At 38.4% G+C, this 22,420-nt stretch overlaps 1 protein-coding gene across 2 annotated transcripts in view; it reads right to left on the reverse strand.

Moving 5' to 3' along the window:
* TTC28 (tetratricopeptide repeat domain 28) overlaps nt 1-22,420 on the reverse strand; it is a 670,967-nt gene that overhangs the window by 158,209 nt on the left and 490,338 nt on the right. For both annotated transcript variants that reach the window (XM_089692516.1, XM_089692515.1), the window contains exon 12: nt 4,159-4,299. In XM_089692516.1, coding sequence (XP_089548642.1) covers nt 4,159-4,299 — 141 coding nt within the window. The remainder of the gene's footprint in view (nt 1-4,158; nt 4,300-22,420) is intronic.

A 22,420-nucleotide genomic window follows, 5' to 3' on the forward strand; every position in this document is an offset into this window, starting at 1 on the left:
TCTTTAGTGGTCAATTATTTTCTGCTTTAAAAAAAGCATGTATGCTGAATTGCATTAAAGTATGCCAGCTCATGTTTTAAAATGCTTTTAGAGCTGATAGAACGTGGAATATTTAAGACATTAACATATTAAAAAGCATCTAACCTTTCATTCATTGTGCATTCATTTGGATGAGTCAAAACAATGTTCTACATGCTCATTGCACACGTGGCTTTTAGGTATACAAGTTAATGTATGAACAGATTAAAAGGAGGTTTAAATAAAAAACACAAGTATGCATAATAAACATAAATAAGGCATTATTCAAATCAGAGGACAAATATTAGCTTATTTTTTCTGAAGAAAGACATTTTGAAGAGCCAAGGTTAAGTATGTCTATGTATACGTAGCACTACAGTTTGTGAAAAGTATACTTTCAGAATATAACCTTTTTATTTCTATGTATTTATTAATAAACAGTATATTCATTTGTGAACATGTATGGCTATTAAGTAAACAGACCCACACATTTCTTATTTATATGGCACTTTACAGCAAGTTTGGCTTTATCCCATTTATTTATGCACACTATAAATTATTTATGTAGCTTTGGGGATTTGTTCGCAAAGCTGAGGTCAGTCCAAAGTTTGGTGACATCATCATGAGTGACCTGGTGGTATTATCACTTACAGCATAGATAACACCATATTCATTAACTGAGAGGCTGTAGGGTCTATATTGATTAGAAGGCATAAGAAGATCCTTGATAAAGACATATTCAAGCCATATTTTTCTTTCTAGTTTTGGATAGAAAGGGGAAGACCTCCATGACTAAGCCCTGTTGGCAGGGTGAAATGTGTCAGTGGGTGTGGCTTGGGGGGAGCCCAGGCAGAAGCTGTTTTTGGACTTAATGTAATACTTGGGCTGTAAGGAGTGTAGCGTCTCTTATATTTAGTGAGCTTGGATGAGCATCTTAGATGCCGACACCCGCATGCAGTAGATTACTGAACTTGTATCCTTGGTGCTTGGAGCTGCACTCTATATTGTCTAATGGGGTCACAGATAGGGGATGAGTTACATTTTTCCTTCTGCCCATGACTATGGTCAAAGTTCCCTTCACTTCCTGTGTCTGTGACTCCAGGATAAGGAATAGTGGGGTGAGAATGCACCAACAGCAAAAAAAAAAAAAATTGAATCCTTTTCCATTCTACAAAAAACATTTTTTTCCCCATGTCCCTATATGAGAGATTTTCTATAATGTCATGTCTTGACAGAAATTCAAGGAAAAGCTGCCCAACAGCGACACAGACAGCAAACACAAACCTAACAAAATCTCTAATCTATAAGTCTATGTCCAAAACAAATGAAAAAGTTTTATCTGAAGCTGAACTTTAACCTGTTGGTGCTGGCGCCTCCCAGATTTTTAAGGGTTTTAGATGTCAAGAAGCGGGGCGGGGTTTGTGATCATGTGTCCACCGTGATTGGCAGTCACAGCGGTCACATATTCAGAAAGTAGAGATCAGTAGCGTTCCTTTAGCTTCTGGTAACTGTGCCGTAGTGCACATGGTGCACGCTCTTGGCACAGTTGTTTTTTTTGGTTGCGCATAAACGAGGCCTCTCAGCATGAAGGCCCACCCACTGAGAAGCCTCATATATGCATGTGGACAGCGGGAAGGAGTTAAGGAGTTTTGGTCTTAGAGACTTTGAAAGAAGAAAATCAACATTTTGAAGTTGCTCAGGGATACCATCTTAAAAAAATAAGGACATATGATGTAAATTAGGATCGCTGCATAGCCTGAAATGTTTCTTTTGAGTTTTAGTTGAAAAAAAACATTATGAGTCTGTCAGATAAAACTGGAAAATGGTGATAATGACCATCCCAGTAGGTCCAACTTTTCCAACAGATTATATAGCCTTTCATTTTCATTGACTGTAAGCTCCAAGGAGCAGGGCCCTCAATTCCCTCTTGTATTGAACTGTATTGTTACTGTATTGTCTCCCACTATAATGTAAAGCGCCGAGCAAACCGTTGGCGCTATATAAATCCTGTATTATAATAATAATAATAATTGACAAATTGGCCCATGTATGAACTACGTTAGCATAGTTTTATAAAGTGGAAGCTACTTTCATACCTACTTACTGTATAGTCCAAGTATTTCAAGGAAACGGGGGCATCATTACACTTGTGCTGAAATGATTTATATGTTTGCCGATAATGTTCAAAACTTCATTTACTCTAGTATTTACTACAGCATCTACTATAACCCAAGCAATAAAAAAAGTTCTCTTGATAGGCATGAACCACAACAGTTATTAAAAACAGTATTACGGTAAGTCTACTAAATTCTTGTGTATAATGAACATTGGACACCCAATCATTTTTTCCCATTTACTCAAGAATGTACAAGTCGCATAATCTTACTATATGTTTGGATGCAGTCAAATAGACATATTTTCTGTATTATATGGTTAATGTATGAACATTTAAGCTATTTCTATTAAAATAACATGAAAAAAAGTATATTGAAGCTTCAGAGTGTCCTGTTTAACACCATGTCTGTTACCAAGACAGGTAAGTAAGGTTTAGGTAGACTGTGGGCTAGACTAGGTAGGTTAAAGTCATTTGCAGAGACAATTGTCACCCAAATAAAATCATTATTCTAAGTGCTTTAACCGCTTGCCCGCGGCCCTATAGTAGAAGTACTGATACAGGGCAGCAGGGCTGCGCAAAATTACATACATATACACATGTATATATAAATATATATATATTGCATTTCTGGGTAAGGGGTGCGTGCGCACCGCCCTACCTGTGCCTGCTATTGGCGGCTAGGAATATCAATCACTGGGTCCCGACTCAATCCCGATCTGGTGATTGTCAGGTAAAGCTGACAGGGGACATACCTGTTTGTAAACAACACAGGTCTCTCTCCTGTCAGCAAGGGCATGCTGCTTTGTATTTCTCTGCACAGTAGAGAAATACAAAGCAGCATGTCTCCCTGGTAAAACACACACAGCACATAATGTAAAACACACACAGCACATGGTTAACCCTTTGATTACCCCAGATGTTATCCCCTTCCTGCCCAGTGTCATTAGTACAGTGTCAGTGCTTTTTATTAGCACTGATCACTGTATCATTGTCACTGGGGATTTCAATGGCAGTTAGTTAGTTCAACCCCAGTGTCAGAATGCACACCACAGTCCCGCTATAAGTCGCTGATAGCCACCATTACTAGTATAAAAAAAGGTAAGAATTCCAGTATATACCGCCATTTGTAGACGTTATAACTTTTACGTAAACCAATTAATTTACATGGATTGGGATTATTTCTAGCAAAGACATAGAAAAAGACATTTTGACCTACATTTATGAAGAAATTATTTTTTTTAATTTTTTTTATTGGATATGTTTTATAGCAAAAAGTCAAAAATATAGTTTTTTTAAAAATTGTTGGACTTTTTTTGTTTATAGCACAAAAATAAAAACCACGGAGGCGATCAAATACCACTGAAAGAAAGCTCTATTTGTGGGGAAAAAAGGACATAAATTTCATTTAATTTATGTACAGCATTGCATGACAATTGTCAGTTAAAGTAAGCAGCGCCGTATCGCAAAAAATGGCCTGATCAGGAAGGGGGGTAAATCCTCTGGAGGGCAAGTGGTTAAACAGAGGACAGAAGAAATCTAATTGGTTGCTAAGGATAACTACACATCAGTGCACTTTAGAATACTACTAGATAAGCTTCATTGTGTTACTGTTCACCTCTCCAAAATACTAAGAGTCATGCACAGATCCTCCAGATTCACCAGTAACCAGGGATGGCCGCTACAGGCAGTAATGTAAAATATGACGGAGCAGAACAGATTGCTGCTCTATGGATAATTAGATCTGCTCACGGAAGCCAATTATGTTCCACAGTGAGTTATGTAGGGCTCTCATAATAGTTGAGATAAAGAACAATTTCATAATAATAACATTTGCATTTTATGGAGTGTCGTTCCTCTGCAGCTGCAGAAATGTCTACACTAATTGACTTGCTTTAAAACTCGTATCACGGGAATTGCACGGGCAAAGCTGACATAAGTCAGTGGCCATTTTACAATGAACTGGTTATAAGGAGGTGCAAAAAACATGCACCATTTTACATTAACCTCCTTGTAGTACATTGTACCTGTTGAATGTGTTGTTCCTGCTGACCATCCTCAGGAATCCAGTTGGATCTGTCACCAAATTCATTTTATTGTTAAGGTCATCGTATTGCTGGTCCATGTAATCTCCAGCCTCACTCTCGGTTTCACTGCTTGCACAAGTCCTGGAGATAAAAACAGACCACATTACGTCTTAAAATGCTTGACAGGATTTAATTTGCTTTCCTTTAAAGACATGCTTATAGGAAATTATATCACTCCAAGCAATAAAGTCAGAAGGATGTTAAAAAGTGATAAAGTATCCAATAAACAGGCTACATCTGAGTAAGCAACCTCTTTGTACACTGCAAGAGCATAAAATGCATTGCTGCTGAAGATCGGTGCTCTTTGCAAAACAATACATAAAAAAATCTGGAAATGAATTCAAATATTTAGGGTGTTTTGTATGAAACCATGAACAGGCCACTAGGCTAGCATAGCTGTTGCCCTATTAATGTGGTGAACATGCCTCATTATAATGAAAAGGATTACATTTGGTAGTTAGTACAGGATGCAGATAGCATGTGGAACCCCTACTAAACACAGCTCCAATTCCAGTGGCTCTGTGATTTTTGTTTTTACAAAATGGGCCAACTAGAAGCAAACTACAAAGCAGATATACTGTATAAGAAGTTAAATATTTAAATTCATTTAATCTGCTTCAAAAGACCGCAGTGAATGCAAATAAGCAAAGTGTCATAAAAGTAACTGTGTCAATATTATTATTGTCTAACTTTCTGAGTTTTTATTAAAATGGTGATACTGCAACTACCCAACTCTGTGCCAGTCTTTCTACATTATTTGTGGGCAAATACATGCAAAGAAAGGTCCCCAATGTCTTTCAGACCTGTGGTGCCAAGCTTGTGCACTGCTTCATCAAATTTGCAGCATGTAGCAATGTAAAGGTACAAACTGTGTTTGCCAGTACAGGACATGAAAATGCAATACATTTATTGCATGCATATGTTTATATACAGTATGCAGGAATTAAACTGTACATGGAGGTCTATGTATTCTAAACCTAACACTAAAAATACATGCTAATGAAATGAAAAAAGTTTGAAATCGGGCTGATTTTAACCAGCATGCATTTGTAAACATGTATCATATTGATCATCATTCTTGATTGCATTTAAAGTTTTTTTAAAGAATTGATCTGATTGGCAAACTGTGGCTCAGCACATCGAAAGCTTTCCTTATGAAGCCCTCCTAGGCTGTACAACCCCAAATAGACTTGAAATTGTATCTGGATGATTTCTAAATGTTGGTTATTTTTAGATTTGCTTATATTGTAATGTTTTTTTCTACTACTAGGTCATTTATTACTAATCTTTGGTTCAACACACCAAATGCTTTCCTTATGAAGCCCTCCTGGGCAGTATAATCCTTAATCAAGTTGAATTTTTTTTTCTGAATGATTACTACATGTTGGTTATTTTTAGATTTGCTTATATTGTAATGTTTGTCCTACTACTAGGTCATTAAAACATCACCTTGTTACCACAATACAGCTCTGAATAAGTCTCATTAAAATAACCCAACTTGCCCTAATACCCAAAACCAGGGGCAGACTAACAACTCATGGGGCCCCCGGGCAATAGGGGATCATGGGACCCCTGTGTCCTCACCCACACCCAAAAAAGCCAATGAAAGGTACCAGGGGCATGTCATGGGGCCCCCTACTGACCCCGGGCCCTCGGGCAGTGCCCAAGTGCTCGAATGGTCAGCCTGCCCCTGCCCAAAACATTACTTAATTAAATTTTTCTTATTGCACAACCATGGATTAGGAAAAAAATGCCTCAAATGTAGGTGATGGTGAAGGTGATGGTGCTTATGAGTTTGGGTACTCTCAATCTTTAATTATAAATAGCTGCTTCAAAATCTAAGCACTACAATATACCTACAGTCTGGGTATTTGGCAGGTACCTAACCCAAGGCAGCAATGCTTCTGCCAATATGGTAAGACTAGGGCAGCTTTAAAAAAATATAGAGAGCACTGCCTCGCTGATTAGAATCAACACATAATGTTCTTTCCCCAAAGATCAAGGGACCAGACTGATGACACCAGTTCTTAGAATATTTCAAACAACAGGATTATGTAACCACTGCGTATGATATCTCAGTGGATTCCAAACTGACAGTGCAGACATGCAGCAAGTGTGACATGTTTCTCATGCTTTGTTTCTACTTCTTAAACCCGATGTAACTTGGCAAACTCATCAATACTTTAAGATTCATGAAGTGCACTAAATTATGCATGCTAACACAAAATATCCTTCATGCCACTGTACTATGAATTTCACTGGAGATATGCTGATCTATGAACCAAAACTATTTATGCAACTAAGACTGGTGAAGGCAAAGCTTAGGTAGTCTTCAACATAGTAATTATATCGCCTTAACTGGTTCAGAATTCATTACTTAAGCAAACTGAATGCTAATTGGTTGCTGAAAGGTACTTCCCTAAAAAATGAGCACAGAAAAAAATAGCTCCTATTGAATAAGGACAGGAAACGTTTGATTCAGCTCATGGGGGTGTAACCTAGAACCACTTTCTGAGCCTGTGTCAGCTGTACTCCAGATTGCTGTACCAGTAACTGATTTATTGGTAAACTGGAATGTACTTAAAAAAAGCAACAACATTGTATAGAAGCTGCTGATTTCCCAGAGCAAGAAGTAGGTACAGATGCACTCTAGCTTGTAAATAAAAAGTTTATGGTGAAAAAAGTTGAGTGCATTATCACTCATGCTGTCAAATTAGTCTTTACAGCATGCCTAGTGGTGTTTTACTGCTTCCCAAGCCGTTATTTGTCTCAGTGGACTGCTCTGTGTCTTCCATCCGGAAAAGAGCTGCAGCTCAATGACAACAAACATCTCCAATTAACTAACAGAAGAAAATATATTTATAATACTTAAAACATCAACATCATTGGTCCATTTCAAAATGTATCCTCATCTGTTTTAAAATACATAAATGATTAGGTGTACAGTATATTCCAAAATATGTGGCCTTGGATAGAGCAGAGAAAGGTTATAATCTCTGTCTTTGTCTATGTTGGGGAGATCCACTCTCTTATTTTTGGTCTTGGTGACCATTATCACCAAGACCATTTTTTGGATAGGTAATCCAAAAATGAAAAGTTTCACCTGAACAAGAATTGAGGTGAAAACTTGCACAGATGGCACCTGACCTGGTGACAATAAAAAGGGGATTTTCCCTTACTTTGGAGAGATTTTTTTCTAATGTACTGTTGTGTCTCCAGGACAGGATAGGGAAATCACACCAATGAGACCTAGGCAAAAAAAACTGATAAGGGCTTTACCCATTCTCTACTCTATCAACCCATAAAAAAAGCACAAAACTTTAGATATACTTTAAACTTTTTTAAGTAATTCTTGAGGTAAAGAAAATCAGCTCTTGTAGCAATGCTTACTCTCGTTCAATGCTGTTCCACATAGTACCCCTTTTCTACCACAGTCTTCTGGTTTGAAGAACTCCCAGCATCATTCAACCCAGGAAGACTAAAGACATGCTGTCAGTGCAGGGAGGAGGGGAGGACTGACCATTTAGAAACTCGGGCATTGCCCAAGGGCCCAGAGTTAGTAGGGGGCCCCATGAGATGCCCCTGGTACCTTTTTCATAGGCTTTTTTGAGTTTGGGCAAGGACACAGGGGCCCCATGAGTTGTCAGTCCACCCCTGGCAGGGAGTCATGGAGTCGTCCTCTGAAGGGGCATCTTAATAATGCCCTGGCCTGCGCTTACATTTTACTGATGCACAGAGTAGCTCTGATGTCCCAGAGTTAGTCTTTGAGGATGCAGTTAGTTTTAGATGTTTTTCACAGACGTTTCTAATATAATTGGTTCTTTTAGCCTGTGATGTTCATAAATGTGCTTGTTTTCTGACTAACCTACTTTAAAACACTAAACTCTGTATAAAAATGTATTTTAATAGCTACAAAAATGGCATTTAAAACTAATAAGACTAACATAAATAAGAAATGTTGAAGTAGATGACAACTGTTTTACTTGACAAAGGATCTGTAATCGTGTTGTATTCCCACACTTTTGCCACAATACGTAGCCAGGCTGATGGCAACCATGTTTCCAGGACAGTTTACAGCTTCCTTTACTTTGTCTTCAGCTTGCTAACTGCCTAATCAATTAGAATAATCAAGCTGCTGATTATTCTCCAGTGAGCAGGCATAGGACACAATATGAAACAGAAACTTTTGTTGTCACCATTGTCTTGGAAATTCGCTTTAACGAATTTCTCCTTACCGTTAGTACTCGCAGTTGGATGCGCAGAAATCCCCCATAAAGCTGTGTGAATCTCGCTTACCACGACTGTAGCTAAACTACACGATTCCTGCCCATCCAACTACTTTTAGCTTCTGTTGAAATGTGGGGATGATGGAGCTCCGTTACCCTAGAATGATCAAACGACACTCTCAGGATGATGGTTGAATTCACATCCGGGCTGGTTTTAGACTCAGCCTTTGGTTTTATTAAAAATACCCACATGCCCCCCACATGAATAAAGTCAATCCCCTCCCACCGAACAATGCAATGGGGAGTGCCTATACACAGGATGTACATTCCGATTGGAGCATAGCCTTTCCTATTATCTATCACTGGTCCTCCCCCATGAGCCTTCTGAGGTCAGCAGACTTCCTCCCCTTCCCCCCCATGAGCCATCTGAGGTCAGCAGACTTCCTCCCCTTCCCCCCCATGAGCCATCTGAGGTCATATTTCCTGTCCTACTAGCTCCCATTGGCATGCAAATCCTTTGTACAAGTATTCCCTAAGCTAAACACCAGTCTGTACCTGGATGGGCCCGATACGATCTTTATTAAAACACATCCATCCAAGATACAGTTTCAAGTTGGTAATGGGTTGTAAGATATGCATAAGCCTACACGTGGAGTTCACACCGCTTGGCGCCTTGCGTTATGAAGCCCATGTGGTACTATGCTGCTGATATGTGGATACAGGCCCACGGTCTACTGCCAGCGACATTCGCATCGAATGCCGTGGTGGTATACACGCCGGTCTATAAGCGCAGATCTGCCATCTCATCCATTACCAAGCTGAGTACTGTAATACATACATTGTACATGCGCATGGCCCAATTGCAGCCTTCAGAGCTTTAATTAAGCCACACGAGAGACATATGAATAACACTCATATATGACACATTTAAAGTTCGACCAACAATACAAAATTTCCATGACACCATATAAAAAAAAATCACTGTGTATTATTAAAAGCAACTGGTGCAGACGCCTGAATTTCTACTAGGTATCAGCATTTTGCAGTCACTCTACAGCAGAACACAGAATGGGAGCTGGAAACACAGCACCATGGAGCCAATCAGTTGAGCTGCAGTGATCATGCGCTTACAAGGAACATACTGCTAGGAGGAGAGAGTAGAGTGACAAAGATGAGCTTATCAATCTGCTTCTGCTTCACTATCCATTCACACACTAGGAGCAGGGAAATAACAGGACAGGATGGACAGAAGTACAAATCTTTGTGCAAATTAAACAGCTCTCATATATGTATTGTTGCCTTGAGTAAAGCTTTTAAAAGGTCTTCCATCTACCCCATCTTTGAGCACCTTCCTTTGCTCTTGCTTATGACTTAAAATAAATGAAGTCATCTCTGGAAGTTTTAGGGTTGTTGTAAACTTGTGTTCAGGGCAGACATAGAATTTCATCATCCCAGTCACTTTAATATAGAGAACTATTCCTTTGAGAGAACACAAGAACTGCTATTAGCAGAGTTTGAGAGCTTAGGCAATAATGTTCCTTTCAATGAATCAAGAAATGTATTGTGACCTTCGAAATAAAAAAAGATTCAAGATGAATGGCCCAGATCTCTGTATTATATATTAATTTCTTTTATGTCCACAAAAAATATGACTTTCTAGCACAGACATCTGGGAACCTGCAAACTCACCAATGTGCTATCTTGTTTTTATTAGATGAAAGGAAATGGTTAGGTGCAAAACAAATATATTTCCTATAAAGTACCTACTGGATCTGGCCATAATCCTTTCCAGTTAAATAACAAAGAAATATTATCACTTTTATACATAAAAATTAGGATTCAAGCAGACGTGGTATGAATAAGGGTAATTTTGTCTACAGCTAGCCACACATATTTCAGTCAAATTCTAGAATCCTTAATTTACCAACAAATTTGCAGTAAAAGGACCTTGCGAACTGAATATATAATGGACGGATAGGCTCTTGTACTACATAATTGTGACTGTGTGAGAATGTACCGATATTGTAAAAACAGATTGTAATATGTGTGATTAACTTAAATGTAAACAATTCTGTCATAATATTCAATCACTGAGAAATTAAAGTGTTTGTAAAGGTTGGAGGTTGTTTTACCTTCATGCACTCTATGCATGAAGGTTAAAAACCTTCAGTGTGCAGCTCCCCCCTCCCTTAGCCCCCCAAATACTTTCCTCGATCCAGCATTGTGCATGAGAACAGTGGCTCTGCTGGGTCTCTCCTTCCTCACTGGCTAAGACTCAGCAGTGAGCACCATTGGCTCAGGAATGAACATGTGCAAATGCTCCCAGAGCAAGCAGTTTGCTCTGGGGGCACTCAGAGGGGGAAGGAGCAAGGATCACCAGCGAGGGACACAAGAAGAGGAGGATCGGAGCTGCTCTGTGCAAAACCATTGCACAGGCCAGGTAAGTATGACAAATTTGTTTGTTTTTGGTTTTTTTTAAGCTGAATCTTTAGTATCACTTTAACTTTATTAAATGACCTTAGTATGGTCTCAGATGTAATAACACCAAATTAAAAGTAAAAGCTATTTTAGAGGTGAAATCTGACATAGCCCGTAAATAGTTAACATGTACAGTATACTGTATAAACAACATCATTTTGTATAATTATATTTTGAGCAAGATATGGCCACCCTAACTGTGGTCAAGTCCACAAAACCCTGCCCATATTTCAGCAAAGCAGGACAACTTTACACCTTTGTGTTGCAGTAACACATAGGGGATGATTTACTAAAACTGGAGAGTGCAAAATCTGATGCAGCTGTGCATGGTAGCCAATCAGCTTCTAACTTCAGCTTGTTCAATGAAGCTTTGAAAAAAAAATGGAAATTGATTGGTTTCTATGCAGAGCTGCAGCAGGTTTTGCACTCTCCAGTTTTAGTAAATCAAACCCTTACAGTACCACAACCCAAGCACATATCAGTGGATTGTGGTGCCATTCATTTAGATTTATTGTAAATGGCACCCCAATGCAATAAAACTATTCATCTGCATTACAGTGGACTGCAATGCAGATTATGTGCATTGCATTGTGGTGCTTTCAAAAAGAAGAGTAAGATTTATTTATTTCAGGTACTTATATAGCTCCGTCAATTTGCGCAGAGCTTTACATATATATTGTACATTCACATCAGTCCCTAACCCACAAGGGGCGTACAATCTAAGGTCCCTAACTCACATTCATATACAAGGGCCAATTTAGACAGGATCCAATTAACCTACCACCATGTCTTTGGATGTAGGAGGAAACTGGGGTACCCGGGGGAAACCCACGCAGGCACAGAGAGAACATGCAAACTCCTGGTAGGAGGTGCCGTGGCTGGGATTTGAACCAACAACCCTAGTACTGCCAGGAGGAAGTGCTAACCATTTAGCCAATGTGCTGTGCCATGTGTCTTCTGTATAGTGACCATGTAAATCTGGCCTCAACCATAGGTTCAGGTGCGATCTGTATCACTGTACTCTTTTACTTAACTTGGAGCATTATATCTAAAATATAATAAAATGCATATAAAACATGTAGGGGTGGATTTACTAAAGGCAAACAGACTGTGCACCAATTTTCCCCAGAGCTTAATTAATATGATGAAGATTCACTTTGTAAAGGATACCAAATCAGGTGCAAGGTAAATAAAAAAAACATTTTTTGCTTGCATGCAATTGGATGTGCACACTAAAAATGAGCGTAACTGCACTTTGAGAGTGCACAGTCTATGTGCCTTTAGTAAATTCAAACCACAGTATCCCTATGTTGCATCAGTATAGTTCTCAAACTTCCACCTAACATTAAAGTTATCATCAGTGTTTCTTATATTGGCTTCCTTAGTAAAATGTAGCTATATTTGTACCTAAGATAGAAAAGTATACCTACACCCGAACTGGATGTCCTTTATTTGTTAAAGCACTATTTATCAAACAACTGCTACATTTTGTCTTTCTTTTTTCATTTCAGTGCTGCTGCTTCCTGTCTACATGTACTAGCTCCAAAGTTGATGAAACATCATTACAAAAAGTGTGTTTATTGATGAAAATAGTGGATCACGACTGCAAAAATGAGTCATCATAGTCACTTGTAGTCTCCATTGGGGTACGTATAATAGATGACATCTCAAGAGCAAAACTGGAAGACAGTTATCACCCCATAATTGGAAGTGTCTCAACAAGGTCCTTCATGATAGGACCACCAGGTAATAGTTTTATGAAAACTACATATTTAAAAAAAATTAAAAACAACTTCTGAAATGACATTCACATACTAAAGCTTGTATGAGAATTTTAGTGATTGGGTGTTGATCTATTTAAACATTACATTTATCATCAGTATTTTTATAGTAATTACCTAAATTAAATGTTGCTGCATTTGCATGTGAAATAGTACAGTAAATTGGCATTTACTTATGCCCTTTTTTTGTAATATATATATATATATATATATATATATATACACACGGCATTCAAGTCAAAGCAGGACTTTTAATTTTACAGGTATAAAAAGGGATGCTAGAGTGGTGGTACTACATGCAGTAGTAAGTGCCGAGCGTGTCCTATTACTAATAAGGGGCACACATGTCGCAGGCCAGTCCAGAGACCATTAATCAAGATGGCAGACAACAGTGTTAGTACGTGCATGGTACAGCATGTGGTGATGAAGTTTCTTGTGAACAAAGGTGTAAAACCTGCAGATATCTACAGAAGACTCCAAGCACACTATGGTGATGAGATGCTAAGCCACAGTAAGACATTTGAATGGTGTAAACATTTCAAATATGGCTGTACGTCCATTAGTGACAATCCCAGGCCATGGTATTTCCCAGCTCATAGCAGTCATTCCTGTGAACATTCAGCATGTGGAACCCCTTATCCTGCATAATCAACGCATAACTTGTCATGAAATTGGACTCCTAAAAGAGTTCCAGGGTGTCCTAGGATGGTTCAGGCATACTGACAAATCTTTCTATGCTGAAGCTTTCCAGACATTAGTTAAATGCTGGGAAAAGTGTATAAATGTAGCAGGGGAGTATGTAATAAAATAAATGCAGTTTCCACTTGAAATTTGTCCATTATATAAACTCAAAGTCCTTATTTGACTTGAATGTCCCTTGTAAATGTATATATGTGCAATTTAAAAATATTTTTGGTAGGTAAAGAGTGCTGAGTTGCCTACACGGTGAATCTATGGGTACATGTGAGTGCTACCTATTGGGTAATACTGAGAACTGTAGTTCTTCTAGAGCTAGAAAGCCACATAATGCCTAAACCCTGATGGAATATCACTTATACGCCTATATTCAACCATGTCTATGAACTAGATGAACTGCTACATAACCCAATTCCCAATGTAACAACTCCAAGTATAAATCAAAAGGTCAAATGAATCTTGCAGAGTTCTGTAAAGTTGAGTTTCCACCTGATTACCTATAAAAATGAACATTACTTCCACATCCTACAAAATACATCAACCTTCAAATAAATCTTGTTAGTAATTGTTTCTGATCATAAGTCACCACTTCCCACATAGACTGAAACAGAAAAATGTAATCCGACCTATTACTAGCCCCCAATTTCTGTTGAAACGGACGGATGGCTTTGTTCTAAAAAAATCCACAATAAGGCACATTTCTGATTTCCCTGGTCCCCCCCCCCCCTCTTCCCCCACTTCCTTTTAAATTTCCTTTGCAGACATACACACTTTGCCCTGTGTGACTGCGCTGGCACAGCATTAAAATTTAAAAGAATCTGCAAGTGAATGCACATGAAACCATGTCGTCTAGTAAACTGTATCATTAAAAGCAGGCGCACAAACAATTTGATTACAGGTCAGTTGCTACAACAGAAATCGAAAAAGAAATGGCAATGTTTAATTAATTTCCAGTCTCGGCAAAACAAAGAGAGGGTCAACCGAGCTTTGCCATCCACAGCTAAGCATGAAGATTAACTGCATCAAAATGACACATCATTAAAATATAATTTATCTCTGCCAAAAGATAAGAAAGAATAGTTTATTAAGTACACACAAACGACATATGTTAGCCATCAGATTTTATTATTACTATGCTTTAGTGTCAAAACTGAGCAATGGATCTATTCTGTTCAAGTTCAGCTTAAAATGGTCAACAACCAGTACAAATTACAAGTACAAATATTATTTGTATGCATTTGGACCAAAAGATAAATGAAGCAGATGGTGATTTATTTTTCTTGAAAAAGTAGGCACGATTTGAAAAAAAAAAGGCAAAGGAAATAAAAGGGCTTTGCATAGATATGCTTACATTATCATGCCTACTGGAGGTCTACAATTAATGCAATCATTTCCTCTTCTGTTTCTGAAAGAAACCTGCAAGCCAACACTGGGTCTCTGAACTGAATACATGTAAATGGTTTTCAAGCATCAATCACACAGCTGCGCATCACAGAAAATATCCTTCTTATTTGGACTCAAAGTGACTTGGGGATGGGGAAGCTGACACGCCAGTCTCCCGCATCTGCAATATTTCTAGAACAGCTTTCAATGTGCCCTGTTGAGGTTCAGTTTCGGACTGCTGAACCAGAAAAGCTAATGTTTATATAGAGAAACCTTATAGGAGAATGGAAGTGCAGATAAGAGACTTAAGCCTCTCAAACTCATATGATGTTCTTAATGGCTGTATAAATATTCACAACTATCACAGAGCAAGCTTTTAATCCACAGAAAGAAGGTTTTTGACCATATTTTACTGATCAAATATGTAAAGCATAATTTGGATATGAAGAAAGTAGTCCAAAGTCCTAAAAATACTCTGGCAGCAGAGTAAAACTTATAGAGGCCCAACTCAAGAGAAAACGTTTTTGTTTTGCATGGGCCATAAATGGTTCAAAATTTGGCCAGTTCAGCAGGGACTGGCTAAATTGTGATCTGTGTGTGGCTGTACCTGTTCAACAGAAGTTGATTGGTAAATGGACAAGCTGAAACACCTTTTATTGATCAGCAGCTGCAGCCATTTATCAGTGTAGTCTGATATCAGAGAGTCCAGATATCATAGTACAATGTCCTGGTGGGGGTAGAAATTCCTCTATCCACCTTGCTCATGTGAATAGAGGAATCTGTATTTTTTTTTCAGCTCTCTGACCCAACAGAAAAAAAAAATAAACCATCTATAACCAGCTTCAGTTTTGAAGTGTAGAGAATGGTTCAGACTTTTTTCAAATTTGTATTGCTATTTGTGACCTCATTGAAGGCATTTCTCCTTAGATGTACAGTTTTGTTCAAAGTAATAGCAGTCAGACATCACTAACCTGATCAATCACTGTTTTTGGTAGAAATGATATTTCTACATGGCAAATAATTTACTAGCAGGTGTAGTAGAGTAATAGAAATCCAACAGACCCAACAGTCATGACATGCATGCTGCTGATTCTGTGTAATTGTATCACTAATTGAAAGGGGCATGTTCAAAATAATAACAGTGTTCTATTAGTGAGGTCATTCATTCTTTGAAAAACAGGTGGAAATTATTGCCCTTATTTAAGGAAGGAAGGCAGCAAATGTTGTACATGCTGTTTGCAGTGCATTTCTCTCTGAAATTCTGAGGAAAATGGGTCGTTCCAGACATTGTTCAGAAGAACAGCGTACCTTGATTAAAAAGTTGATTGGAGAGGGGAAAACATATAAAGAAGTGCAGAAAATGATAAGCTGCTAAGCTAAAATGATCGCAAATGCTTTAAAATGGCAACCAAAACCTGAAAGACATGGAAGAAAGCGGAAAAAACTACCATTCGAATGGATAGAAGAATAGCCAAAATGGCAAGGACTCAGCCAACAATCAGCTCCAGGAAGATCAAAGAAGGTCTAAAGTTACCTGTGAGTACTGTTACAAATAGAAGATGCCTATGTGAAGCCAAGCTATCTGCAAGAAGCCCCCGCAAAGTCCCACTGTTGAAAAAAAGACATGTGCTGAAGAGGTTACAATTTGCCAAAGAGCACATTGACTGGCCTAAAGAGAAATGGCGCAACATTTTGTGGACTGATGAAAGTAAGATTGTCCTTTTTGGGTCTAGTGGCCGGAGACAGTTTGTCAGACGACCCCAAACACTGAATTCAAGCCACAGTACACTGTGAAGACAGTGAAGCATGGTTGCGCAAGCATCATGATATGGGGATGTTTATCATACTATGGTGTTGGGCCTATTTATCTCATACCAGATATCACGGATCAGTTTGAATACATCAGAATACTTGAAGAGGTCATGCTGCCTTATGCTGAAGAGGAAATGCCCTTGAAATGGGTGTTCCAACAAGACAACGACCCCAAACACACCAGTAAATGTGCAACATCTTGGTTCCAGACCAACAAGATTGACGTTATGGAGTGGCCAGCCCAATCCCCGGATCTTAATCCAATAGAAAACTTGTGGGGTGACATCAAAAATTCAGTTTCTGAGGCAAAACCAAGAAATAGAGAACTGTGGAATGTAGTCCAATCATCCTGGGCTGGAAGTTGGTTGACTCCATGCAACACAGATGTACAGCAGTTCTCAGAAACAGTGCTTATACAACTAAATATTAATTAAGTGATTCAAAGGAAAGCAAAATCTTCAAATATTTTTCAGTTTATATAGTGAATGTTTGAGTTTGTAAAGAAGAATACAAACACTGCTATTTTTTTGAAGTCTAATATTCAGTTTTCTTCAATTTGTTTAGAGGAACAACACAAATTTGATATATTTTTCTTCATGTTTTGATTTGGAATAGAATGTGTAGTGTTCCCAATGCATTTGTGTGTATGGAAATAAAAGCTATTAGAAGGATTTTGAGCTTTATTCACTTTTTTCAACACACTGATATTATTTTGAACACAACTGTATATCCATGTAGTCAGGGCAAGAAATGAGAAGCATGAGGTCTCTGGGAAATGAAGGTCCAACTTAAATGTCAAAAGGTGTTTTGTTGCTGTCCCTGTGACCACTGGAGAGATTTCCCAACACTTTCTGTCCCTCTGATTCCCTCTCATGACTTTACAGGCAAATTATTATTTACTTTTTTAAGCTAGCAGAATTGTATTGCATTTTGGTGTCCTTCATGTAACATACATTCTAATTTAAAGTAGGCATGTGACCAGAATATGGCATTTACGTATTTATACATTCTGAACAAATATGGTCTTTCAAACAAATCCTCACTGACCTCTGTAGCAGCAGGCACTGTGGAGTAATGTACCATTAAATTCATATAAATCAGCTCTATCTGCTCCCTGCTTCCCCTTCCCAGAGCCCCTGCTCTGTGTTTTATAAGAGATTAGAAGGCTGGAAGGATGCTGAGTCACTGCTGGGAAGAGGGAGCAGAGTAAGCTTAAAATCTAAACCCCAAAACAAAAATACAGTAATATATTGCAGCTTAGCAATTCTTAACGTGTTACTAAACCCAGGACCCTGCATTCGCTCTATCTGGTCTCCCACAGTACATACTACATGGATATGCTATTATTTTAGGAAATATAAACTGTTAAATACCTTTTCTCATCAGCAGTTAGAGCAGTCGTGTGACTTCAATCAGTGTCCAGCTGAGCACTGGTTGAAGCTTGTAGGAGGAGTGTTCTTTCTGCTCTAGGAGGATTCAGAACCCCTGACCTATGTATGGACAGTGCTGATTGGCTCTGTGCTGATCACATGCACTCTCCAAAGAAAAAAAACCTCTCTAGCAATACACACAAAATTGAGCATGTGCAGAGTGTCTCCACACGATATATCTTATCAGGAGATAAGAGGAGGGCACTGGAAGGAAAGGATCACAGAAGTCAGGATCGAACAGCATTTTTACACATTGCAGTGGATTAACCCTTAGGTTCCACAGTGAGTATATCAAGCATGCTTTACTGCATATAGACTGTTGTGGGTTTAGTAACACTTTCAGTGTGGCAGTTGCTAGACATGTGCACAATGTAAATTTTTTTTTATTTAGGTTCCATTCGTTAAGTAAATCATTTTGTTTCATTTTGTTACAATGATTCGTTATTGGAACAAGTCGTTATCTCAGGAGAGCATATATTCGTTGGTCCGAATCGTCTCGTATTTTCAGAAGTTCTGTTATTCTTTTGTTATTTTGGGAGATTGGCTATATTCATTTTATCGTAATTATTATGCATTCATTTGTTATGTTATGAAGTTGAATTCATTTCCCCATTCCCAACTGACTTTGTTTGTTGAGCTGCGCACATACAAATTAAATGAATGGTCCATCAAATTCTACCCCAATACAAAAAGAATCTTATTAGAATATTTATGCTATACTCACTATAATAAAAACGAATGGATCCCAATCAATTTGGATCATTTGTTATATCGTTACGTTGCACGCTTAGGAGATATTCACATGTTTTGCAGCCGGTGGCATCACTGGCACATGCGCACTTTCCTCTGAATTGAGGGCATAGTGAATGTGCCGTTGATCCAGAGCTCTGTGCCGTGGCAGAGACTACTGTGCACATGAAGTCATCACAGCTAGGCCATTCAAACAGCCAGAACATGTGAACCCAGAAGGAATACCAGGTGAAGATGGAATGCTTGTCAGTGGTGACAGAGCGCCTCTGGAGGGCTTCATTTTACAGGTAAGTCTTTCATATTGTGCTAGTATGCGGTAACTTGCAGGGGGGACCGGATTTTATTTTTCTATTTGACTTTACTAGCACTGTAGGCTTGTCAGAAAGCCTCATACAACTGAACAATGGTTTAGAGTAAACACAGCTTTTAAGTGTCTCATATTATATACAGTCTAGAATACTATATAACTTAATACAGTATCTGATGACAAACATGTAGTGTGTGGTTGACTTACTAGGAGAGCAAAGACAATTAACTTAGCTATGAGAATATAGTGAAGCTGTGTTCACTTCAAACATTTCATTATGTGCAAGCAAAACATTTTGTTTTTCATTTCTATTCTACATGATTGGATATTAAACCTTCCCTGCCCACATCTGTATATAAACGATCCCCAGAATGATGCCCTGTATTGGGAATATGTTTACAAGTGTTTCTCCTCCTTGACAGCCACCAGCCGACGTGATCAGTATGTTAGCTATGACATGGTAACCGCATGCAAGCTGGAGACTTCTATGAAAAGCCCCATAGGTTTAATACTTTAGTTATTCTATCCTTTAACATAAAAACAAAATGAAGTAAAAAAACAGACAGAGCTTTTATTTAAACAGTGTACAAAATATATTTTATTTACTATTTTTTAACTAGTCTTTTTTATTTATACGTGTATGTCTTTAACCTCTCCCCACTGGCTGTAGGCATTTCCCACCCACTGAGAGGCCGCATATATGTGGCTTTATGTAAACATCTTCTTGTGCTGAGAGCATGCACCCTGCGCGCTCCCAGCACATTTACTGGGGGGGGGGGGGGCCTGAACGATCCTGATGCATACTTGCATCGAGAACCTCTTAATTGGCTGTAAAGTGGCGTTGAGAAGGGGTTAAAAAAACATAAAATTGATTGGTGTCTAAATTAGTCAGAGTTATTATGAAGGTAACAGACACATGCTGTTGGCCTGGGCATCTAGATGTCAATAACTCTTGGGCAAAAAAGGGTTAAAAATGAACACAAGTTCACCTATCTTACTAAGCTAAGTGCACATTCCCTTTTCAGAATGAATATTCAGTTTGTCTCTACTTCTTTATCTACATGTCCCCTATGACTAAAGCTGAACAAAGTCTAATAAAAACAACAAATTGGAGTGCAGGTCCTACCCTTAGTTTAAAAAGCACTTTGTGATGTAAAAGCAAATAATATCTCTGAGTATTTTAATTCACATGGACTAGTGATCATGCATCCAATTGCTGAAACAGCTATATCTGTTGCATATTTTTTAAAATAATAATAAATAACAAATGTGTAGTGCCGTAACTGAATATAGAAAAAAAAACACCCATTCTCAGAAGCACAGTGGCTATGTGGTTAGCACTTCTGCATGGTACCACTAGGGTCATCGGTTCAAATCGTAACCATGGCACTAGCTGCATGGAGTTTGCATGTTCTCGCTTTGCCTGTGTGGGTTTATCTACACGTCCCCAGTGACTAAAGCTGAACAAAGTCTAATAAAAACAACAAATTGGAGTGCAGGTCCTACCCTTAGTTTAAAAGCACTTTGTTTTGTAAAAGCAAATAATATCTCTGAGTATTTTAATTCACACTAGTGATCATGCATCCAATTGCTGAAACAGCTATATCTTTTACATGTTCTCGCTTTGCCTGTGTGGGTTTACTCTGGTTTCCTCCCACACTCCAAAAACATGCTGGTAGGTAAATTGCCCCTAATATGTTTAAGTTAGGGACCATAGATTATAAACTCCTTGAGGGCAGGGATTGAAGTGAATGAATAATATATAAATTGATGATGCAATATAAGTACCTGCAATAACTACAATAATTTTCTGAACATTGTACCATTAAGCAAAATGAAAAAGTAACATAAGTACTGTTCTTGAAGTCATAGCACTGCACTGGGCAATTTCCCTTTACATCTGCCTTGTAGACACCACAGTAAGTAAAAGGAAATCTCACGACAGCAAGAGAACAGCAAATGTCCCCACCGGAGGATTTCCTATCACCACCGTCTCCAGTGACAACTCCAAATTTTGGATCTTACTTCACTCTTAGTCCTGGTGATAATGGTCAGCAAAAAAAAGGAGAGTAAATCTCCCCAGCAGGGACATGGACAGCAAAATTTAGATGGTAGGCTGTAATCCATCCCTACTCTGTCTGAAAAATATGTATAGTTAAAGTAGAAATAAAGCTCTCTCTCAACAGCATCTAAACCTCAAACCCCATTGTTTATGTTTTGCAAATGTCTTCTGCATGGTAATTATGGCAACATTTGCAGTCTTACCCAGAATAATAATATAATCCACATTGTCCATGCTCCTACTGAAGCTGCTGACATTTCTGATTTGTTCCAGCACCTTTTTTCTCCATCCACACTTCTGCCCACAACAAACCTCATCACAAAATCACTCAAATGTACAGAATAACGCTTTGGCTTACTGGAAGCAAACTGTCAATCACATGGGGGACTTAAGCCTGATGTCATGCTATGACTTGAGTCTCACTTCATTCCGAGAGGGTTTTCTGAAGATCCTAGCATGGCAAGGATGCCTGAAAGAACGGGCAAGCTGAGTATTTGCAGCTTATTCTCAGCTGTCCAAAAAATAAAGAAAACTCTGCAAGGAGAGTTTTACATAACATTAGGAGAATAGATATAATATACAGTATGTATGCTGAACTGTGAAACCTCTGTCTCATTGGGGGGAAATTCATTCACTTTGTGTCCTAAAAATGTAACAGGATGTGAGAGGGAAGTCTTCTACAGGACAGCTGTCACTGGAATAAGTGTCCCCATTAGATAATTCGCCCTCTATTCCTGTTCTGCTGACACCATAAAATTTTGGATTCTTCCTCACTTTCAGTCCTGGTGACAGTGGTCACCAAGACAAACGAAGAAGATAAATCTCTACAGGGACATAAACATGGGAACCCGACAAGGGTTCTCTTCAAAATAAAACAAAAAAAAAGATTTTTTTTATAAAATACAATTACCTTTTAAGTTGAGTTGTCTTATAAATTTGTTTTGTTCTAATGTGTGTTTATTTCTTTAGTTTATTTTTTGTAAATCAGTTTATTCTCATTCAGAAAAGACATTTTAATGTTTTTTGGCCACAGTGAATACCTACAATGAGAACTGCCATACTTTGGACTAATTCAACACTGATTTCAGGGACCGTAGAACCTCCAATAAAGCATAATGACCTTCCAGCACTGTCTACCCTCAATTTAGCCCCTTGGCCACCAATTTTGCTTTCCTTGGCCCCAGAGCAGACCTCAATGTATTAAAATAGCAAAAATATGCTCTTTGTTTTATGAATCATTTGCACTCCACTTTGGAAATACTACATCCTGGTGAGTG

This window comes from Staurois parvus, unplaced genomic scaffold, assembly GCF_062004578.1.
Source record: "Staurois parvus isolate SC_StPar_1 unplaced genomic scaffold, SC_StPar_1.0 ptg000589l, whole genome shotgun sequence".
NCBI lineage: Eukaryota > Metazoa > Chordata > Amphibia > Anura > Ranidae > Staurois > Staurois parvus.